General features: G+C 41.1%; 1 protein-coding gene across 7 annotated transcripts; it reads right to left on the minus strand.

Annotated features, from left to right (window-relative positions):
- Window positions 1-1845: 1845 nt before the first annotated feature.
- LOC129701179 (NADH-cytochrome b5 reductase-like) lies at window positions 1846-21808 on the minus strand. Of its 7 annotated transcripts, XM_055642247.1 has the most exons (9): window positions 21364-21808; window positions 19851-19946; window positions 13992-14168; window positions 11413-11570; window positions 10664-10751; window positions 9199-9303; window positions 8487-8690; window positions 5037-5153; window positions 1846-1998 (listed from the first exon to the last, which is right to left on the minus strand). In XM_055642247.1, the coding sequence occupies exons 2-9, from the start codon at window positions 19860-19862 to the stop codon at window positions 1969-1971; spliced, it is 891 nt and encodes a 296-aa protein (XP_055498222.1). In that variant the 5' UTR covers window positions 19863-19946; window positions 21364-21808; the 3' UTR covers window positions 1846-1968. The 7 variants fall into 7 exon arrangements, with proteins under 7 accessions (XP_055498222.1, XP_055498219.1, XP_055498221.1 ...); XM_055642244.1 differs by having other exon boundaries at window positions 1846-5153; XM_055642246.1 differs by lacking the exon at window positions 19851-19946 and having other exon boundaries at window positions 1846-5153; window positions 21469-21808.
- Between the last annotated feature and the right edge of the window lie 397 nt (window positions 21809-22205).

The raw sequence follows: 22205 nt of genomic DNA on the forward strand, positions 1-22205 counted from the left end.
GCGTAGGCTCCTGCGCGTTTCCCCCGCTTCTGCCCTCTACTACACCGCTTGCGATGTTTCCCCACCAGCGTTGTTCCAGGTGCGGGTGCGGGTGCAGCGGCTCTCCATGGGCCTGTGCGCCTCCGTGGGCCTGCGCACCTCCGTGGGCCTGCGCACCTCCGTGGGCCTACGCGACGCAGAAGTCTCAGCTCCACCAGGACGCTCCGTAAGGTAAGGTCGCAGCAAGAAGCCTTGCTGCCGATTTTTAAAAGAACCTGCCGCTCGTACTTACGCACGTACACGCACTCCTCCGACACACACTCTTCGTACACACCATTCGCTCCAAAAATCCATGAAAACACTGAACTTCCACTGGGAGAGGTCGCTGCGAGCTCTGGTCGCGCCGCCATCTTGTCCCAGGGAGGGGAGGACAAGATGGCGGCGCGACCGGAGTATCAATCCTAACTTTTTTTTAATTTCAAAGCTTTAAACTATCATCAGGGTTCAGGTATTTATTTATTATATTTTCAAAATTTAGATATTTTATGAAATTGCATATTAGCATCACATGGTATTTGCAGGCGAACAATGTAACACGAGAAGTGAGAATTTATGATAACAGACCTGTCAAGTGCCATCATGGCTGTTTGGTTTAGTTTTGAAATACTGCATGGAAACAGGCCCTTTGGACCAGACTCCACGCTGACCATTAATCTCCCATTCAACTAGCTCTATGTGATCCCACTTTGTCGTCTACTCTTCACACATTAAGGGGAATTTAATGGAGGCCAATTAATGAACAAACCCACATGTCTTTTGGATGTGAAGGAAACCAGAGCACCTGGAGGAAACCCATGCAGTCACAGGTAGAATGTGTAAACTCAACACAAACTGGAAACCAGGGGTGGGAATCGGATCCGGGTCTCTGTGTTGTGAGGCAGCAGCTCTACCAGCTGCACCTCTGTGCCACTCTGCCAAACTACTTTGGGATTTTTGCAGATGCTTATCTCAATGCAAAGATCATAAAATTGTCGGTGACTCAGGGACCATCCACTAGCTGCACGGTTTGCAAATTTCTCTACTGTGATCAAGGGAAATAGATTGAACAAGAGTAAATTTCATAATTACTAGGTGATGTTATAAGTTGGGATCTTTCTTCTGGCTGAAGAAGGGTCCCAACTCGAAATGTCGCCTATTCCCCTCCACAGGTGCTGCTTGGCCCAGAGTTCTTCCAGTAGTTAGTGTTTTCCTGAAGATCTTCCAAAAATTCTGTTAGTACAATAACATCTGATGGATGAAGTTCTCCTGATAACTCAGAAGAACTTTGTTCAATAGAAGCAATCAAGATTTCTAGTTTATCCCCAGATTTATCTCCAATGCTGAATTAGATGTATCTATTGAGCACTGTGTTTAAAAACTTGTTGTGCTGCTGCCTGTAGGAACTTCATTGTTCCATTTCAGCACACATGACAATTAGAAAATAGAAAATAGGTGCAGCAGGAGCAGGAATCCTAAATTAGGCATGCTAAAATTAGCCCCAAAATGCCGGAGTAACTCAGCGGGTCAGGCAGCATCTCTGGAGAAAAGGAGTAGATGATGTCACTTTCTTACACATGCTAAAATTAGCTGCAGGTATTTCATACTAAGGAAGAAAAACTCACAAGCATGTTCCAGCGTTTGCTTGTTATTACATGACTATTTTCCTGGCAATAGCATGCAAAAATAATTAATTGTGAATATTGACTGTACCATGGATTTAACATTTCATACTTCAAATTGGGATATCGGTGTACCTCATGGAATTAATGAAAAACAAAATTCACCACTTAGCTTGCATTCTAAAAATAACGTTGAAAATAAAGAGCCTTGACGATAAATTATTTTATTTAAAATATCTCTTCTGATCCATCCTTCCATCCAAAACAAGTTGTAAATCAGCATTTGATTCAGTGCATAAATTATTCATCAATAACGTGGTGCAGGAAACCATCATCCTATTTGTTCAGCTTTGCTGTTAATCTACAATAAACTAATGATGAGTCAATTTATTTTTCTTCAATTAATTCACATAAATCCTTTGTCTAGCTAGTTACCCACACCACACAACTCCAGACTCAGTTTGAAAACTAAAAAGAATAAAAGTAATATTTATAAGTAGTATGTACAAGTGTGACTGTCACACAGATGATGGACAAATAAAATCCTATTCTTCAGCAATGACAACTTCATCCTGAAGCCCCATTCCAGATTGCAGGAGTATGTGCGGAGGGACTCACTAAAGCTTGATGCAGCCAACACTAAGGTTCTACGGGGGAGAACCACAGTCTAGGATCCTTCTGCTGCTGGACATTGTGGGTCAGAGTCTGTTGAAGATTCTGCTCAAAGGCGGGGAAGGGATACCAACTTAGGGGGCCACAAGTGGCAAGGGTGTTTTGTTTGAAGATAGACGTGGAGACTACTGTGACGCTGCTGACAAGTCAAAAACAGGTTTGGGGGCAGGCTGCAATGAGGATCTTTGAACTCTGCCACAGGATAGAGGTAGGCTGAGTGAATGAGCAAAAACTTTGGAAATAGAGTTTATTGTAGGAAAGCGTAAGGTTACTCACTTTGGTAGGAAGAATCAAAATGAAGAGAGACTGTCAATGAGTGGGGTCCAAAAGAATCAAGGTGTTCTTGTATATGCAACACCAAAAATCTTCTACACAGGTGCAACAAATAATTAAGTTAAATCATGCATTGACCTTTGTTACTAGACTGTTGGAGTTCACAAATAGTTAAGTATTTTTACATTTGTTCAAGGTATTGCTAAGGTTGCACTTGCAGTACATTGTACATTATGGCTTCCTAATTTGAGGAGTTATATACTAGTCTTAGAGGCCATCCAGAAGATATTCACTGGGCTAACTCCTGGGATGAGAATGTTGTCCTATCATGTTAAATCAGACCCATATTCCTTTGGAAGAACATGGACTGGTCTTATTGAAACACAAGTTTCTCAGCAGACATGACAAAGTAGATGTTTCCACTCGTGGCAGTCTCAAACTATAGGAAAGAGAAGAAAACATCAGGGCGATTTAAAATGAGGTGCATAGAAATGTCTTCTCTCTGGCCTTTTGTTTGAGATTCTGCCATGAGTGGAAACATCTCAAATTCTGAGTGATTTAAACTGAATGGAAAAGGAATCTCTTCTCACAGGGGCTGGTGAATTTCTGAAATTCTCTATCTATGTTTTGATGGCTGGAACACTGGAGATATTTAGAGAGGGGGATATTTTTTTGAAATCTTGTGGAATTGAGGGGAATTGGCAGAGAAGACATGGGCAAATCAGCCATGGTCATCTTGAAAAGAATGGTCACTCCTGCTCTTACTTTCTTCAATAGAATTGCGATTGAGAATTTGAGAGGAATGTGTAAGGTTTACAAATTATTTCAGTGAAGCATTACATGCAGCATTAGATAAACGCTGAATGCCCAAGTAGAACCCATGCACTTTAAAAACTGCCAGGTTATACAGATGTGTGATTAACTGACATTTGTGGGACTACATCCTTGCATAAATATGCATTCATGAGAGGACAACAGAAAAGAATAGTAGTTTGTGGATTCAAATTCAAGTGTTCACTCATAGAACAGAAACATACAGCATTAGAACAACCCCTTCTGCCCACAATGTCTGTGCCCAACATTTTGCAAAGATAAACTAATCTCATCTGCTTGGATATGATCTATATCCCTCCATTCTTTTCATATCTGTGTGCCCATCTGAAAACCCACTGAAACGTCACTATGTACCTGCCTCCATTATTGCCCATGGTATTGTGTTCCTAGCATCCACCATCCTCTCTGTTCAAACAAAAACTTGCCCAGCAAATCATCTTTAAACTTTGCCCCTTTTACCCTAAAGTTATGCCCTCTAGTCTTTGACTTTTCCATCCTGGGAAAAAGGTTCTGACAGTCTATCCCATTTATGCCTCTCACAATTTTAAATGCTACCCTCAGGTCTCCTCTCAACTTCCAGTGTTCTAGCAAAAATAATCCAACCTCTTCTTGTATGTAATACCCTCTAATTCTGGCAGCATTGTGATAAATTTCTTCTGCATCTTTTTGGGTCTTGCCATAAATATCCCCTTATCCAACTACTTGCTCGGATGAAACTCCATTTACCTTTTCTTCGCAATTTCTGAAAATCCTGCTATATACTTTGCTAGTTTTCCTCGGTCTCCACAACGCCAACAATCTTGGTGTTTTCTGCAAACTTACTAACTAACTAACCCATCTACCTTTACGTCCAAATCATTTATATACATGATAAACAGAGATCCCAGCACAGATCCCTACAGAACTGCACTGGTCAAAAACCTCCAGCCAGAACAAATGCCCTTCCACCACAACTCTGTCTTCTATGAATAAACCAGTTCGGAATCCATATGACCAAGTCATCGTGAATCCCATTCATCTTAATTTTTTGGAACAACCTACCATGGGAGAGTTTATCAAATGCCTTACTAAAATCCACATAGATGACATCCGCCACCCTACCCTCATTGATCACCTTCATCATCTTCTCAATAAATTAGATCACATTAGTAAGACATGACCTATCATGTACAAAGTCATGATGACTGTTCCTAATTAGCCCATTCCATTCCAAATTGGAGTAAATCCTATCCTGAAAAATCCTCTCCAACAGCCTCCCTCCCACTATCATGAGGCACAGCTGCATGCGGCAGTATAGCAGTTCTGTTGGAATGAATTATAGACTATAGCATAACCTTCACAATCCCGTTGTTCATGATTCTTGTGGATAATGTCATCTAGAAACATTGAAGTCCTACATTCTTGTTATTCAGTAATTTGAACCCATTAGTTCTAGATTCTAACACTTACAAATGTTTCAGTCTTCCAAAAATATCAGAAGCTTTTCTTGTTGTTGCAGCAGTGATTCTACAGTAACAAGATTCCTATGGTCTACTAAAACACAAAGTAATCGTCTTCTGGAAGGCCTAACTGGTTGAGATAGTTAAGGACATCTTTACTGAATGTTATGGATCCACAAACCATAATGAATGGTTTCCTTCTGCATGAGTTTACAAAGTTCTTCACCATATCGCAATTGATACGTCCAAGGTAAGTTTTTTCTCGGTAACTCCACAAAAGATGTGTCAGGTCTTGCTCCTGTAACATGTAAATAATATTTTATGTTACATATTTTTTGCTAAATGCAAATGAAGTTTGTGTTGATAACTGAAATGTCTTGCATGTTCTTGTTATCAAATAAACGGTATTAACGTATGAACAATGTGCTAGTGTTGGAGGATTCAAAGTGATTGGCGTAATGACAAAGGCTAGAAGTGAAAAGGAAATAAAAAGGTATCCAATAAGGAAAGACGAAGAGTAAAATGTTAAGCCGGAGGGAAGGGTAAAAGAGAATGGGGGTGGGAGATAAAAGGGAAATGTGGGATGCAGGGATGGGAGAAGAGTGACAGAAGATAAGTGACAACGAAGGGGGGGAGGAGCAGGATGGCCGGGTGGTGGGAGAAAAGTGTGCGCCCCGGGATGTGAGGAGGGGGAGAGGAGGGGAGGGGGGAGCAGGAGGGGAGGGGGAGGAGGGAGGGGAGAGGGGAGGAGGGGGAGGGGGGGGAGGGAGGGGGGAGGAAGGAGGGGAGGAGAGAGGAGGGGGAGGGGGGGGGTACTGATTAAAATTGCAGAATTCAACGTTCATACCATTGGGTTGTAAGCTAGCCAAGCGGCCAATACAAGATGCTATTTTTCCAGTTAGCATGTGGCCTCATTTTGGCAATAGAGGAAACCAAGGGCAGTAAAGTTGGAATGGGAATAGGAAGGGGAATTTAGATGGTTATCAACAAGGCCTTGGTGGACTGAGCGCAGGTGTTCGGTGAAATGCTCTCCTAGTCTATGCTTAGTGTCACTGATGTGAAGGAGGCCACATTGAGAGGGATGTTGGGACAGATGGTACATTTCCTGTGATTGCAAAGGAAGGTACCTGGGGAGGCAGCAGGTTGGATGGGTAGAGATGAGCTAACTAAGGATTTGAGGAGGGAGTGGGCTTTAAGGAAAGTCGAAAGAGGTGAGGACGGAAAGATGTAGGTAGTGGTGGGATCACGTTGAAGGTGGGAGAAATGTCAGAGAATTTTGTGTTGGATGTGGAGGCTGGTGAGGTGAAAGGCGAGGACCAGTGAAACTATTCTTGTTCCGTCTGAGGAGAGGGGGAGCAAGAACATAAATGTGGGACTGTGCAAACACAGGTGAAGGGTCCATATACAAGAGGAATGGGGAAAACCACATTTACTGAAGAAAGAGGACATCACAAATTTTCTAGAGTGGAAAGCCTCATCTTAGAAGCAGATGTGGTGGAGAAATTGAGAGTAAGGGATGGCATCCTTTCAAAAAGCAGGGTGGAAGGTGATGTAGCCATGGTAGATGTAGTCAGTGGGTTTGTAGATGCCAGTAAGCAAGTAAGGTTGTACAGTACTTTGTTTCATCTACATTAACCATCTGTTCAGGAGCTAAAGAGGTAAACATTATATCTTTTTGTATGTTGACCTTCATGAAACAGGCACTCATTGCCCCATTGAAAGTGCTATGTTAGTCGAGTCAAAAATGTTTTCACATCCTTAAATGTACAAGAATTAGACATAGTTTCTTTCTGCTCTCTTACTTCTTTTCTTTTCTTTTTTCAATACTTATATTTCTCTTCAGTGCTTGTAGTAGTTATGGGGAATAAAGTAGTGGTCACAGGGAATAAAGAAATGGCAGATGAATTGAATATTGTTTTTGTGTCAGTCTTCACAGCAGAATACATGGACAACGTGCCAGAAATTCAAAAGTGTCAGGGGGCAGAAATTGGTGGATTTACCATTACTAAGGAGAAGATGTTTGCGAAGCTGAAAGGTCTGAAGGTGGATATGTCACCTGGACAAAATTAACTACACCCCAGGGTTCTGAAAGAGGTAGCATTAGAGATAGTAGAGGCATTAGTAGTGATCTTTCAGGAATCATTAGAGTCAGGAGTTGTCCCAGAGGACTGGAAAATTGCAAAAGGTTCAAGAAGGGAAAATTATAGGCCAGTTAATCTGACTTCAGTGGTTGGTAAGATTTTGGAGTCTATTATCATGGATGAGGTTTCCGAGCACATGATAAAATAGGCTGAAGTCAGCATGATTTTGTCAAGGAGTGAGCTTTGCATGACAAATCTGTTGGAATTCTTTGAGGAAGTAAATAGCTGGATGGACAAAGGAGAGTAGGTGGATGTTGTTTACCTAGATGTTTAGAAGGTGATGCAGCGCTACATGCGAGGCAGCAAAACAAAATGAGAGCCCGTGGTATTAGAGAAAAGATACTAGGATAGACAGACAGTTGTCTAAATGGCAGAAGGCAAAGAGTGGGAACAAAGTTGGGTTTTTTTGGTTGGTTGCCAGATACTCTTCACATCGTATATCAATGATTTGGATGATGGCTTTGTGGCCAAATTTGCAGATGATATGAAGGTAGGTGGAGGGGCAGATAATGTACAGGAGGCAGTGTCTGCAGAAGGACTTGGACAGGTTAGGAGAGTTGTTAAAGAAGTGGCAGGCAGAATACAGCGTGGCAAAGTGTGCGGTTATGCACTTTGGTAGTAGGAATAAAAGCGTAGACTATTTTCTAAATGGTGAGAAGATTCAGAAATCAGAATGGCAAAGGGATTTGGGAGTGCTGATGCAGGATTCCCAAAAGGTTAACTTGCAAGTTGAATTGGTAGTACATCAAACAAATGCAATGTTAGCATTCATTTCAAATGGACTAGGATATAAAAGCAAGGATATAAACTGAGACTTTCTAAGGCACTGGTCAGGCCACATTTGGGAGTACCGTGAGCAGTTTTAGGCCCCATATAAGAGGAAGGACGTACTGCTGTTGGAGAGGGTCCAGGGGAGGTTTACGAGAACAATCGCTGGGATGATTGGGTTAATGCACTTGCTGGAGTGTGGAGAGATGAGTGGGTCCTCATTAAAACTTACCGAATAGCGACAGGCCTGGATAGAGTGGAAAGGAGATGAGAAGGAATCTCTTTACTCAGAGCATGATGAACTGTGAAATTCACTGCCATAGACGGCTGTGGAGGCCAAGTCTTTGGGTATTTTAAAAGCGGAGATTGATCAGTTCTAGATCAGTAAGGGTGTCAAAGGTTATGGGAAGAAGGCAGGAGAATGCGGTTGAATGGGAAAGATAGATCAGCCTTATTGAACGGCAGAATAGACTCGATGGACTGAATAGCCCGATTCTGTTCATACGACATGAAATTATGCTTGTATTGCTCACTTTTTCTCATTTCTTTTCACATTTCTCGTAATCCTTGTTTATTTTTGGTTCAGTTTCCCTCTCCTTTAGTACGCAAGTCGCTCTACTTCATCCTTTGATTTTCTGTTTCACTCTTTCCTGCCGTTTCTTTCACCAGTCAGTTTAACACACTGTCATTGTACCAATCTTCCTACCAATGTGTGATCTTACCTGGCTCAGAACAAACAACGTTTTTACATTCCAGTAAGCAGCTAGTTCCTGGAGTCGAGGTTTCATGTAGATATCTTGAAATGTCCTGAAGCAGCCAACCAGGGTAATAAAAGTTTCATCCTCCTCATTTGCCACAATATATTGGATCAGAGACACCATTGGAGCTATACCAGTTCCCGAGGCAAATAACAGCAGCTGTTCATACTAACAGATACCAACAAAGCAAATGGTGTTAACACATTGCAAACTTTGATCTTTATTTCAATAACCTCTAGAGGGTTGGTGAGATGCACTTTACCCAATACACTCCCTTTTTTGAATGTACGAATTTGAAAAAGCACTTCTACAGAACATGTTAATAGTTGTATTTTGTACTCAATCCATTTTTAATTAAAAAAAATATATTTTATTACTGAAAATCCTAACTAAATTAAGAATCTCGCACAGATTTTTTAGTTATTTCTTTAGGAGAAAAAGGACACAAGAAAATCTTGTGTAGGAAGGAACTGGCAATGTTGCTTTACACCGAAGATAGATACAAAATGCTGGAGTAACTCAGCGGGTCAGGTAGCATCTCTGGAGAGAAGGAATAGGTGACGTTTCGGGTCAAGACCCTTCTTAAATCTTCATGAGGACTGGTTCTTCCCCAATCTAATTAATCACGATAAACATTAGATTTATTTCTATCCAATTTCCAAGTTGAGTAACTTACTTGATTTGGTTTGTATGGACAGTTGCCAAAAGGGCCCCTCCAACAAACAGTATTTCCCTCCTTCCAGGTTTTCACAAACCGAGACATGAATCCATCTTCATAGATCTATTCGAGACAAAAATGAAATAAAATTGTTCCACATAACTTTTGTTTTTTGTAATGGCTTAAATTAATTCAGAGTCACAGAGTTGTACAGCGTGGAAAAAAGGTCCTTCAGCTCAACTTGTCCTTGCGAACCATGGGAAATTCTGCAACAGTTCCATTTGGCCCATAACATTCTAAACCTTTCCTATCAATATGCCTATCCAAATGTCTTTTGTAGGTCATAATTGTCCTTCTTACATCTCTCCCCTCTCATTTTAAGCCAATGACCATTAGTTTTATAATCCTCTGCTTTGGCAAAAATACGGTGTTCAATTTACCTATGTGTCCCTCTTGATTTACGGCCACCACTCAGCCTCTTGCACACCAAGGAAAGACGTCCCAGCCTATTTATCCTTTCACTATAACTCATGGCCACAAGTCCTGGTAACCTCCTTATGAATCTCTATTGCACCATATCCTACGTAATGTTATCCTACTTGCACTTGCGTGACCAGAACTGCGCAATGTTCCATGTCTGGTCTCACCACCAACTTGCACTGCACACCATGACGCCTCAACCTTTGTACTCAGTTACCTTCCCAATGGTGGTAAGTGAGACAAACACCCCCTTCACCGCCCCGTCCACCTGCATCGCTACTTTCAGCTATCCATGTACACCTGCATCTCTCTGTTTGATAACATTCTCCAAGGCTCCACCATTTACTGTGCAAATCCTTTCCTGGTTTGACATACCAAACTGCAACACCTCACGCTTGTTAAATTACATTGGCTTTTTCTTGGACTATCTTCTCAACTGATCAAGATGCTGTAGTAAACTTAGATATCCTTCTTCACTGTCCACTATACCATCAATTTTGGTGTCACCAATAAGTTTACTATCAAAGTAACCCATACTCTCATCCAAATCATGTCTGTAGATACCAAACAGTGGACATCAACAATTGGACCCAGCACCAATTCCTGTGGCACATAACTGGTCACAGGCCATCAATCAGAAAAACCTACCACAACTACCCTTTGACTAATTCCTCTACGCTAATTTTGAAGTTCAATTGTCTAGTTTACCTTGGATTCCATGCATTGTGATCTTCCAGGCTAGTCTACCAAGCAGGACCTTGTTAACCTTGCTGAAGTCCATATAACCAATGTCCTCAACAGTTCTATATTGGTGACTTCTTCAAAAAAAAATCAGATTCATGAGACACAATTTCCCCCACAGAAAACCCACATCATAAATTACTTTGGAGTACTATCCTATATTATACATTAAACATGTTACATACTGAAATAGGGCAATTGTATTGTGTGGTCCGTGTCAAAAGTGTGATATCTTGACACCAGCACAGTAGTGGCATATTACCTTTATCAGCACTTCAAAGTAACCTTCTGCATCCACAGGACTCACTGGAGTATATGCTCTCTGAACCTCCAGATCACTTACAATGCCCCTGCAAGTTAAACAGAGAGCTTTGTGTCGGCTAAATCACGATGCATCCCATTAAATAATCTCACTCATTCTATAAACTCCCCAGTCGTAAGCTTAGTCAGCTGCATGGCCATGCCATTTTCTTGCTGCTTCACACCCCCCCCCCCCACCTCCTTATTTCTGTTTGATTCTATTTTCATTACTTCTACTATAACAGTGCTGACAGTGAACACTTAGTGATCAACAGCACTTGCTTGAAGAGTCCAATGACATTCTCAAAACTTTGCAAATCAATGAATGTGGACCAATTTAGCTGCAAACTCCTACTGCTTTGAACACTTTAGCTTATCATTTTATTCTTTTTTTTAATGTAAACCAGAATATGCAGCCATTTTCGCAAGAACAAATTTATGATTTTTTTTGTTTAATTAAATCTGCGAGTGACCTTAGACGAAGAGGATGACAAATAGTCTGCTTTTGAAAAGACCATCAATTAATTGTTCAGTGAGCCACCCTTAAGAATTTCATTTCAACAATATAACATTATATTTCCAAAATAGCAGCTCTGGTTACAGCTGTACCTCCCTCAATTGGTAACTCTTTTGTACGAAGTAGTTTTCAGTTCACAGAGCTGATGTGAATAACTAACATCTTGGATATTTATAAACTCACTGATCTTTTACCTTGCCACAATGTGCTGTCCTACAGTCAATCCGAGACGGCAACCACTAGGCAGCTGGAATCTGTAGAGATAAGCGTCAGCTGCCTGCTGTTCAACACACACTATCTCAAAAGCACTCCATTTCTCAGGTACAATTAACTGCGAGTCATTCTGGTTTGACTGAAACAAGATAGGAAATAGGATAGTTGCTAATTAATAGTACTAATGTAATTTCATTTCTATTCATTTGAGCAACTCTATGCTAACACAAGGACAATTGATAGACACAAAATGCTTGAGTAACTCAGCAGGACAGGCAGCATCTCTGGAGAGAAGGAATGGGTGACTTTTCAGGTTGAGACTAGTCTTCAGACTACGACTCCAAGTCGATTGACTCCATCCTATCCCCCTGTGTTATAGCAAGTAATTTGAGACTAAATATAAGCTGTAAGCTAGCCCAGGAACCAATTTAATATCTTCTTATATTTTTTACTTAATTCAGCCTTATCACCTGGACCAATCCCTCCCCGATCTATGTCCAACACCTCACAGGCCCAGCTCTTCAATAACTTCTGTTTTCCAGGACCTCATTCCCTCATCTTTTATATGGACATTCATCACTCTACTCCATCCCCCACCAGGAAGGCCTTAAAGTCCTTCTTCCTCGGCTGCAGAATCAGACTTCATCCGACATTTTCACCACCTCCAACGGGATCCCACCAATCTGCATCTGTTTCCGCAGAGACCATTCCCTCTGCGACTCTCTGGTTAACTCATCCCTTCCCACCTAAACCAACCCCTCCCCAGGTACTTTCCCCTGCAACCACAGGAGATGCAACACGTGTTCCTATTCTTCCTCCCTCGACTCCATCCAGGAATCTCTTTCATGTGATGCAGACGTTCATCTACTGTGTCTGTTGTTCCAGGTCTGGACTATATTGGCGAGACCAAGCACAGACTGGGCGATCGTTTCACTGAGCACCTTTGCTCAGTCTACCCAGGCCTATGCGGTCTCCCTGTTGCTAAACACTTTAACTCCCCTTCCCATTCAGATCTTTCTGGCCTGGGCCTCCTCCACTATCAGAGCGAGGCCAAACACAAATTGGAGGAACAGCACCTCGTATTTTGCCTGGGCAGGTTACAACCCAAAGGTGAATATTTCTCTAACTATTTCTCTAACTTCGTAAACTTTGCTTTCCCTCTCTCTCCATCCCGTCTCCACCCCAGTTCCCTGACTAGTTCCTGTCCTCCTGATTAATTTTACTGTTTGTAAGGGTCGTTGCCACCTTCCCCTTAGCCAACAATAAACAAATCTAATTTCCCTGATCATCGTTTGCTTTGATCTGTCCTTTTCACACCTTACAAGCTCTGTGTACCCTTTCGTATCTCTAGTTTTTTTTTTTCCCCTGGCTCAGTCTGAAGAAGGGTATCGACCCGAAAACGCCACCCATTCCTTCTCTCCAGAGATGCTGCCTGTCTCGATGAGATACTCCAGCATTTTTTGTCCATCTTTGGTATAAACCGCATCTGCTTCCTAAACAAGGCCAACTGAGATGTAAACGCCCACAACTTTCATTTGAATTGGCATCAAGACAGATTGCAGACTATGCAATGTTTAGATTTCATGTTTTGGCATGCACAAATCATTCCTCTTCAAATTATCTACTTTCCTTTACAGTTAATACACAGTTTTTGTTGAAAACTGCCATCTTTTATTGATATATGAGTTTTGAAGTCATCATAATATTTATTTATAAACAAATGATCCTGGAATTACAACTGACAGTTTCATCTCTGACCATAACAGTTTCATCCCCTTCATCTGTCCTCTGGTCCGCGATTCACCTACTTTGGGTAAGAGACTAAGTGCATTGAAATCTGTATTTCTAATGCATTTTAGATTTCTCGAAGGTCTTACTTTTAAAAAAGTAACGTTTCCACAAACAATACCCCTTTTATTAATGTCATGGTTTGATGAATCTAAATTCAAATCAAAATGAAATATATGTCAAAAGGAGAACGCATACTTTCAAAATACTCGGATTCCCCCAGTAAAGTTTTTATTTGTAAAATTTTCTATACCGTGGAAGGCACTGTCGTCGATCCGGGGTGGGGAAGAGATGGGGAATATATCCCCCTACTTTTTGAGGTGTGGGATGGCCTGTCTTATTATCCCCCAGTTTTTGGAGGCCGAGCAATAACAAAAATAATAATCACCTGCTTCTATCTCTCATGTAGGCCCTACATTATCTTGAAAATACTGCAAACAAAAAACATTGAAATCATACCTACCATGTACTAAAACATGATTTTAATACATCAAATTTCAAAAATATCATGATCACGATCAAGCATCCCGGCTGAATTTCAGCTAACCCGGACTGGGAATTTGGAGGCCAATGGAAGATTTTATCCTGTTGTCTTGCACAAGATGAGTTAATTCGATAATTTTCCGAGAGTTTCTGGTTTGTATCTTTAGGTACCATGACATGTGTGTTTACTCATTTGTTCTTTAGAAAGGAGAAACTTTATATTCCCCTTTTATCGCAAATATTTCTGACTTACCCCATAACTCTGCAAGGGATTCCAATTGACATTTACCTCATTATTCTTGCTCAAAAGAGTTTTATCCCCATTTGCTTTTGCCCGCTTCCATTGCCCGAGTTCCCTCTCATAGATATCAAATACACAGGGCTGACAACCACTACCACAACACTGGCTGGGCAGAGGTTCACGTGGTTGAAGAGAAATCCATTCATCATCATTTTCAGCCATCACCTGCAAAATTAAACAGAAATTAATTGAAAATGGCAATGTTGAACATTATATCAACTCTATAGCACTAAAACCTTTTCCTACATTGTTAATCTGATTGATTTATATTTTGATTGATATTTTTAAACAGCAATGTTCTTGAGATGTAGTATTTTTCATATTTAGTTTATAGCAAACGTCAATTTTTCATTGTCTGTCAAGTCTGAAGAAGGGTCCCAATCCAAAACATCACCTGTCCATTTTCTCCAGAGATGTTGCCGGACTCACTGAGTAGCATTTTGTGTCTATCTTTGGTATAAAGCAACATCTGCAGTTCCATATATTTTTATCTAACTATTTTTCACTATTAAATATAGTTATGCAAGTGATCAAATAGCAAAAGATAGAATTAGAAATGAGCCATTATTTGAGAATGTACATTTCCAAAAAATACAATTGTAGTTTTATTATTTTTTTCTTAAAACCAAACTTAAATGTTGATACAGACACAAATTATGTAAAATGTCTTTGTAAGATTTCAAATTACTAATATCATTCAAATGCCCAGAACAGAAAAAGATCCAAATCACCTCATCAATTTGATATTATAAAACTGCTCAATGTGCGATTTACAGTTTACATATTTTTCTAAGGGTGTTACTATGATTCTTTACTGGCCTCGTCCATTACTGTGTCTCAGTAGATTAACAAATCAAAATTTGAAAATTCTGGAATTAAAACTAATCTCATTCACAGCATGAAACCTCTGGATTATTATAAAAACCCATCTGGTTCACTAAAATTTTTCAGGGGCAACAAGCTTTGTTTGTTCGCTCTTGTGTCAGACGATGTCGCTCGCTGTTGGCTTCTGTCGTCGTCCAACATGTTGACAAAAAGCTGATCTGACATATATATGACTCCAGGTCCACCAAAATGGTTGACTCTTCACTGCCCCGTCAGTTCAGCGGCAGTTAAGGATGGACAATAAATGGCAGCATTTCGAATGATGGATATACCTTGTTAATGAATTAAAGTATTAGACATAAATCCAAAACATTAAGGGCCTGTCTGCCTTAGGCGATATTTGCGTCATTTACGCAACATCATTTATGCGTCATGACGCGGCACGACGCTCAACTTATTTTGCAGAAAAATGCCTTTTCAATAATTGCAGCTGGATCACTGCTATCATCACTTAAACTTTTGGAGCACCGCACTTCTTGATACCAGCGTTTTAATTCCATATTTAAAAATATGAAATTTTAAAATGCAGATGGGAACAAGAGATCAAAAATGAATCTCTGCGATAGAATGGAAGACAAGAGATTAAATGACAGCAGGGATAATGGTATAATGTGGATAGTGACGGTAATTCAATAAATAAGAAAACATACAATACAATACAATTTATTTGTCATTTGAACCCCATTGAGGTTCAAACGAAATGTTGTTTCTGCAGTCATACAATACACACAAGAAAGAACCAAGACACAACACAATTTACACAAACATCCATCACAGTGCATCTCTTCCTCGCTGTGATGGAAGGCAAAGACTTATCTCTCCCCTGCACTTCCCATTACCCTCCCGATGTCAGAGTCAAAGTCAAAGCCCCCGGCGGGCGATGGCAATTGTCCCGCAGCCATTAACGCCGCGCCGGGTGATGCAAGGCCACGCTCCGGGTCTTGTTGTTGGAGCCCCCGGCGGGCGCTAGCAAAGTCCCACAGCCATTCCAAGCCACGCCGGGCGATGATGTAAGGCCCCGCTCCAGGTACTCTTCAACCCCGCAACTCGGGCGGGTGAAGTCGCCGTTGCGGAAGCCCCGAAAAGCAGTCTCCCAGCACGGACCCGCAGGCTCCCAATGTCACTGTCCACCAGACCTGCGGTAAGCCTCCGAATCCCCGGGGTCGGGTCGCAGCAGCGCGCCACCACCGCTCCTCCCGCTCCGAACTAGGTCAGATCCGCGATGGTGAGTAGGTCCGCAGGCTCCGCGACTGGAGCCCCAGGTCGTTCCTGCTGGAGGCCGCTCCACGGTGCTAGGCCCCAACAACAACGGAGACACGACAGAGAAAAGGTCGGGTTCTCTGTGCAGGGGATAGATTTTAAAAGTTTCCCCCACCCCCTGCACCCCCGCCCCCCACACACATACACAAAAAAAATAAATAAAAACTACATTCAAATGAGACAAAAAACAACAAAAAGACAGACGGACTGCAGAGGCCGACAGATGAGTTGTAGATGGGAAGTTAGAACTACAATCTGAAATTAGGTACATTAGAAAATAAAGCAAATTCTGGAAAACTTAAATGAAAATGCTTATTACAAAACAGGGAACACTACGGGAACAGGCTCTTCCATCCACAATGCTGTACTGAACATCACGGCAAGGCTGAATCTTAGCTGCCTACACACAATGCATATCCTTCCAATTTCTGCACAATCATGTGCCTCTTCAAAGGTTTCTTAAATGCCACTATTGTATATGCCTCAACCACGGTGGCACAGCGGTAGAGTTGCTGCCTTACAGCACTTGCAGTGCCGGAGACCCGGGTTCGATCCTGACTACCAGCGCTGTCTGTAAGGAGTTTGTACGTTTTCCCCGTGACCCGTGTGGGTTTTCCCCAAGATTCCAAAGACATGCAGGTTTGTAGGTTAATTGGCTTGGTATAAATGTAAATAGTCTCGAGTGTGTTAGATTGTGTTAATGTGCGGGGATTGCTGGTTGGTGTGGACCTGGTTGGCCAAAGGGCCTGTTTCCAGGCTGTATCTCTGGACTAAACTAAAAATAAACTAGCAATGCAGCAAGTTCCAGGCACACTACACTTTGTATTAAAAAAAAAACTTGACACACACATCTCATTTAAATTTTGTCCCTCACATTTTAAAGCTATGCCTTCAAGCATTTTATTTACTATCCTGGAAAAAAATTGTCTATATTGTCTATGCCTCTCAATTTTATACTTCTATCAAGTCTCACCACAATCTCCGGCATTCAAGAGAAAATAATCCAATCTGTCCTTGTAGCTAATAACCCATAATGCAGACATCATTCTGGTAAACCTCCTCCGCACCTCCAAAGCCTCCTCAACCCTCTTACAATGGGGTGGCACAGTGGCGCAGCATTAGAGCTACTGACCTACAGAGCCAGAGACCCATGTTCGAACCTGACAACAGTTGATGTGTGTACAGAGATTGTATGTTCTCCCTGTGACCTATGGTTTTTTTTTTGATTCTCCGATTTCCTCCCACATTCCAAAGACGTACATGTTTGTAGGTTAGTTGGTAGGGATGTTACAAAATTTTGAGATGTTAAAAATCAAGCCTGTATTTTATCCCATCAAATAAAGCATAAAAAGAACTTTAATTTGATACCTAATTCACTTTCATATCTTCAGTATTAAAAGGTTATGGTCATTTTCATACTCGGAAATTAGCATCTTGTTCCCTAATGCTTTTCCATTAACTTAACACAAAAGCTGTGATTGAAGACAGTCAATTGACATAAAAGCCCATAACATTCTTCAAAATTAAGAGAACTGAATGAAATTTTCAGTTATTATTGACTGAAGCATTCTGAAACAAATGATACATCTTACTTGGATTACCTAAAATTAAAGTATACCATTGGCTAATTAAGTAGCTAATTACAAAATAGTAATAAACACCCAGACTGCCTTGAAAATTCAAAAATGTGATATTCTCAAGATCAGAATTTTAATATTATTGTATTATATGCTGTAAGTGCATACCAGACAGGTAAAGAAATTACAATTACTAGCAAAAGACCAAGACTTCATGGAGAAGATCAGCTGCTAGCTGGTACATTGGCATATCATAATCAGTAGCATCATCATAATCCTCAGACTGCAAACAATAAGCAACTCTGTACACCGTGTTTTTCCTCAACTTTTCAATTTTGGCATTGTAAACTACAAGTTTTTGCTCTTCAAAACACGCTGACATGCTTTTCTGCCCACTACTTTCCCATTCAAACCAATTTTTTCCAAACGAGGTATACAAGTACAAGATGTGTCCATTTTTATGATCCCTCTTAGACTCGGGTATGACAGAGAAATTAACTTCAAGGTGAGCTCTAGCTATGCCAAGCTGGGCATTTGGATTGACAATTTTGCATTTCTTCTTCGGAGGCACCTGAAAAATGTAAAGAAAAAAACCACCGAACAGCATTAAGTAGAAACAAGTTTTTATTTGCAGTTTTAGAAAAAAAAAGTAGACATGATTTTGTTCAACAAAATGCTTAACACATGTTAAACGTTAAAACAAATAGTAAAAACCCAACAAAAAATTCAGTGTCATCAACTCAATTAAATTAATCTAAATTAAATTACCAGATCTAAGCACCTATCTCATTCTTTAGAAAAGGCTAAAAATACATTTTTAAATAGCCAAATTATCCAAATAACAAACTGATCCTATTCGCACAAGAATTCACAATATAACATGATTTAAAAATCTCACTTTGTCATTTCTATGCCAAATCGAAGGAATTGAATGTTTAATTCCCATAAATTTGGTTTATAACACTGCAGCAGGCAAGGGCCGCTTTACACAGATATGTGTTCAAAATCCACAAACTTCCACTCTCAAGATAATCAAAATCATTACTTTTTGCACAATCATGTCATAAGAACATCTAAATTATCTCTATTCTGTGTAATTGTCTAGCCATGGTCAATATTTTCATACTAAATATCTGACTAAAAACTATGTACTGGAACTTTTTAGTCAGTTATTTAGTATGAAAATATTGATCATGGCTAGACAATAACACAAAATATATAGATAATTTAGATGTTCTTATGACATGATTATGCAAAAAATAATGAATTTGATTATTTTGAGAGTGGATGTTTGTGGATTATAATACAGAGATCGGATTGTGGCTGCTGCCATGATTTTGCTCACACTCACAGCCGGCAGGCAAGACACGGCCGATATCGGGACCTAAATAACATATTTCGCATCATCAGATTAAAATGAAATTACACCAGATAAGCTGTCAAATAAACGTCCTACAGTACATACCTTTTGATTTGTCCTGAACTTGTGATCCGTGATTTTGAAGGTGTTGAGGTTGGGCCCGACTTTCATCCAGCAATTCAATAGTCAAGCAACGTTTAAAAAAAAAACGCGAACGAGATGACAGAACAAAATTTCCTCATAAGCTTGTCGTACGAGGAAATCCCTCCCTGACAACCAATAAAAACCTGCGTTTTGCTAACCCCCCTGCGGCACAGCTTGTCGGCACAGACTGGGTGGGCCGAAGGCCCTGTTTCCAAGTTATATCTCAAAACTAAACGCTGCACACAATATTGCAAATGCAGCTTAAGCCGTCCTCTAAAGCTGCATCATGACTTCCAGACTCTTGAATTCAATGCTTACCATGTCCCTTCACTACCATTCTATCTACTTGTTTTGCCACTTTCATGTAGTTATAGACTTGGACCCCATAATCTCTCTGTACATTAATGCTGTTAATTGTACATTTATTGTACATTTTCCCCTTGCATTTGACCTTCCAAAGTGCAACACTTTCACACCTGCTCAGATTAAACTGCCATTTCTCCACCTATTTCTGTAGCTGATCTATATCTGGCTGTATACTCCTCCTCACAAGCCTTCCTCACAGACTGCAATCCTCACAAACTGCAATCCGTGCAATCTTGGTGCCATCTGCAAACTTACCAACATTCCCATCTATGTTTTTTGTTCCATCATATAGAATATATATATATATATATATATATATCAAACAGCAGATTTCCGTGGGTCAGATAGCACCTGTGGAAACAGAGGGATGATCAAAGTTTTGCGTTGAGGGAAAATGGGAGTTTGAAAAAAAATTCAAATATCAAGCAGGTGGTGTAAAATCAGTGGCTTGAGAAACAGCGTTCTCAAGATGGGGAAATCCCAATAAAATGTGGTGACTTAAATTGTCCATCATTGCACAAATGTTTTGCTGCCTTCGGAGAGAGAATAATAAACGTTTGTTGATCATTGTTTCTTTGTATGGGGTGCAGCTGGGAGATGAATGAAGGAAGTAGAAAGAATACAAAATACAATGCTGGAATTGTGATGTAGAATACAGTTACTGGAAGTCTGACATAAAAGAGAATGCTGGAAAAACTCATGTTCTCAGAAATAAGACCAAGAGTGAAATACTCCACCATTCATCAAGATCTTGGCTGATCTTCTACCTCAGCACATTTTTCCAGCACTATCTCCTTTGATTCCCATAATGCCTGGTAATCAATCGATCTCTGTTCTGAACAAATGTGACAGGGTCTCCAAAGCCATCTAGTGTGGAAAACGCTCAAGGTTTACCAGTCTGAGCAAAAAAAAATCTCATCTTAGTCCTGAATGGCCTACCTATTCTCAAACCTGTGCCCCTGTTCTAGACTCCTCAATCAGAAGAATAATCGTCTCTGCATCTAAGCTGTCAAGCCCTCAAAAATGTTTAACATTTCAATTAAATCTTCACCCATTCTTCTAAACTCCAAAGAACGCAGTTCCAGTTTACTCAATCTTCTTCCCCTACAACAAACCTGCCATCCCTGGAACAGTACAATAAACTTGTGCTGCAATCCCTCTGCAGCAAGTATTTTTTTTAAATTCAGAATATAAAAATGACATACAAGACCCAGTCTCACCAAGGCTCTACACGATTGCATAAGACTTCCTTACTCCTGTAATCAACCCGTTTTACTAAAACATAAAGTGCTGGAGTAACAGTGGGTCAGGCAGCATATATGGAGGACATGTTTCAGGCCATGACGCCAGTTCAAGTATTCAGCGGTACTTTATTGTTACATGTACCTAGAAAGTGAAATTCGTTGTTTTGCATACAATTCAGTGAAGTCATAAGCACAATTATAAACAAATATACAAGTACGATGATTGTAGTGTAATAGTAAGTAGTGTAAGACGTGTGGCGTAATGAAGATTGTAGTGTAAGAAGTGACTGACGAAGAGTATTCCAATTGAAACGTTAACGCTTTCTCTCCACAAACTTTGCCCGACTAGTGTTTCCAACAATTTTAGTTTATGTTTCACAAAGAATCGTTTAATGGCGGTGGAGAGCGAACATATATGAGACTTTACAAAGACAGGTTCACCCCCCTCAGATAATTGGAGTAGGTGCCCAATTCAGTGCGTAAATCGGTCTCACTATCGCAGAGTATTGTCAAGAGGCACTCACAACCTATCTTTGCTCACAACGAGATGCTGCTGCCTGTCCCGCTGAGTTAGTCCAGCATGTTTTCGGTGTAAACCAGCATCTGCAGCTCCTTCCTACTACACTCACGTTTGCTGATTTTATCTGACATAATGATACTGCTTGCAACAGTAAAATGGAGGTGGGTAAAGACGGTGTCCACAGATATCAACTGAATGCAGAATCAATCCACCATCCCCACATTTAACCGGAATCTATCGCTTTAAACCCCGTCCCCTATAATTTTAGAGATGGATCATCAGTAGGAATCTGTATGGTTGATGCTGATGCCAGTCAGATGTCGCTGGACAGGCCGGGTCAAAGTTTAACACCCACTATGCTTTTCGAAGCCCGGTTGCCAGAGTAACAGGACGAGGCCTATTTTTTCTCTCTCTCTCTCAGAAGTCCTGGATTAATTTACCGCGATGTGGAGCCGGGCTTCGCGCGTTGCAGTGGCGGACCTGGTGCCTGCGTACTCTGACTGCCGCGTCCTCCATGTCACCGCTGGCCGGTTGGTTCGGGCCCAGCGGCCGAAGGAGAGGCCGGAGGCCGTGGAGATCCCCGGGCTGGAGCCCATCACCTTCAGGGACAGGATGCACTTCGTGCCGGGCTTGGCTGAGCCCAAACATCCCGCCTGGGAACGCGAGTGGGTGGATCCCCTTCACCGGCGGGGCCCCAAGTACGAGGAGATGCCGCTGTACAAGGAGAGACCATGCTACACCTTCCACCAGAGAACCAAACTGCTGGAGGGTAAGCGCCGCGCTGCTCGGGGGCATCATAATGTAGTAAAACGAGCAGGAATCGGCTGTTTGTCCTCTTGTGCCTCA

The sequence above is a fragment of the Leucoraja erinacea genome, chromosome 10, assembly GCF_028641065.1.
Source record: "Leucoraja erinacea ecotype New England chromosome 10, Leri_hhj_1, whole genome shotgun sequence".
NCBI classification, from domain to species: domain Eukaryota; kingdom Metazoa; phylum Chordata; class Chondrichthyes; order Rajiformes; family Rajidae; genus Leucoraja; species Leucoraja erinaceus.

What these genes read in the sequence shown, in the direction of transcription:
- LOC129701179 (XM_055642244.1), bottom strand. An exon ending in GGACAGCACATTGTGGCAAG is followed by an intron (nt 10,752 to 11,412) that starts GTAAAAGATCAG and finishes TTTAACTTGCAG; the next exon opens with GGGCATTGTAAGTGATCTGG. An exon ending in CGTTGTTTGTTCTGAGCCAG is followed by an intron (nt 5,154 to 8,486) that starts GTAAGATCACAC and finishes TACATGTTACAG; the next exon opens with GAGCAAGACCTGACACATCT.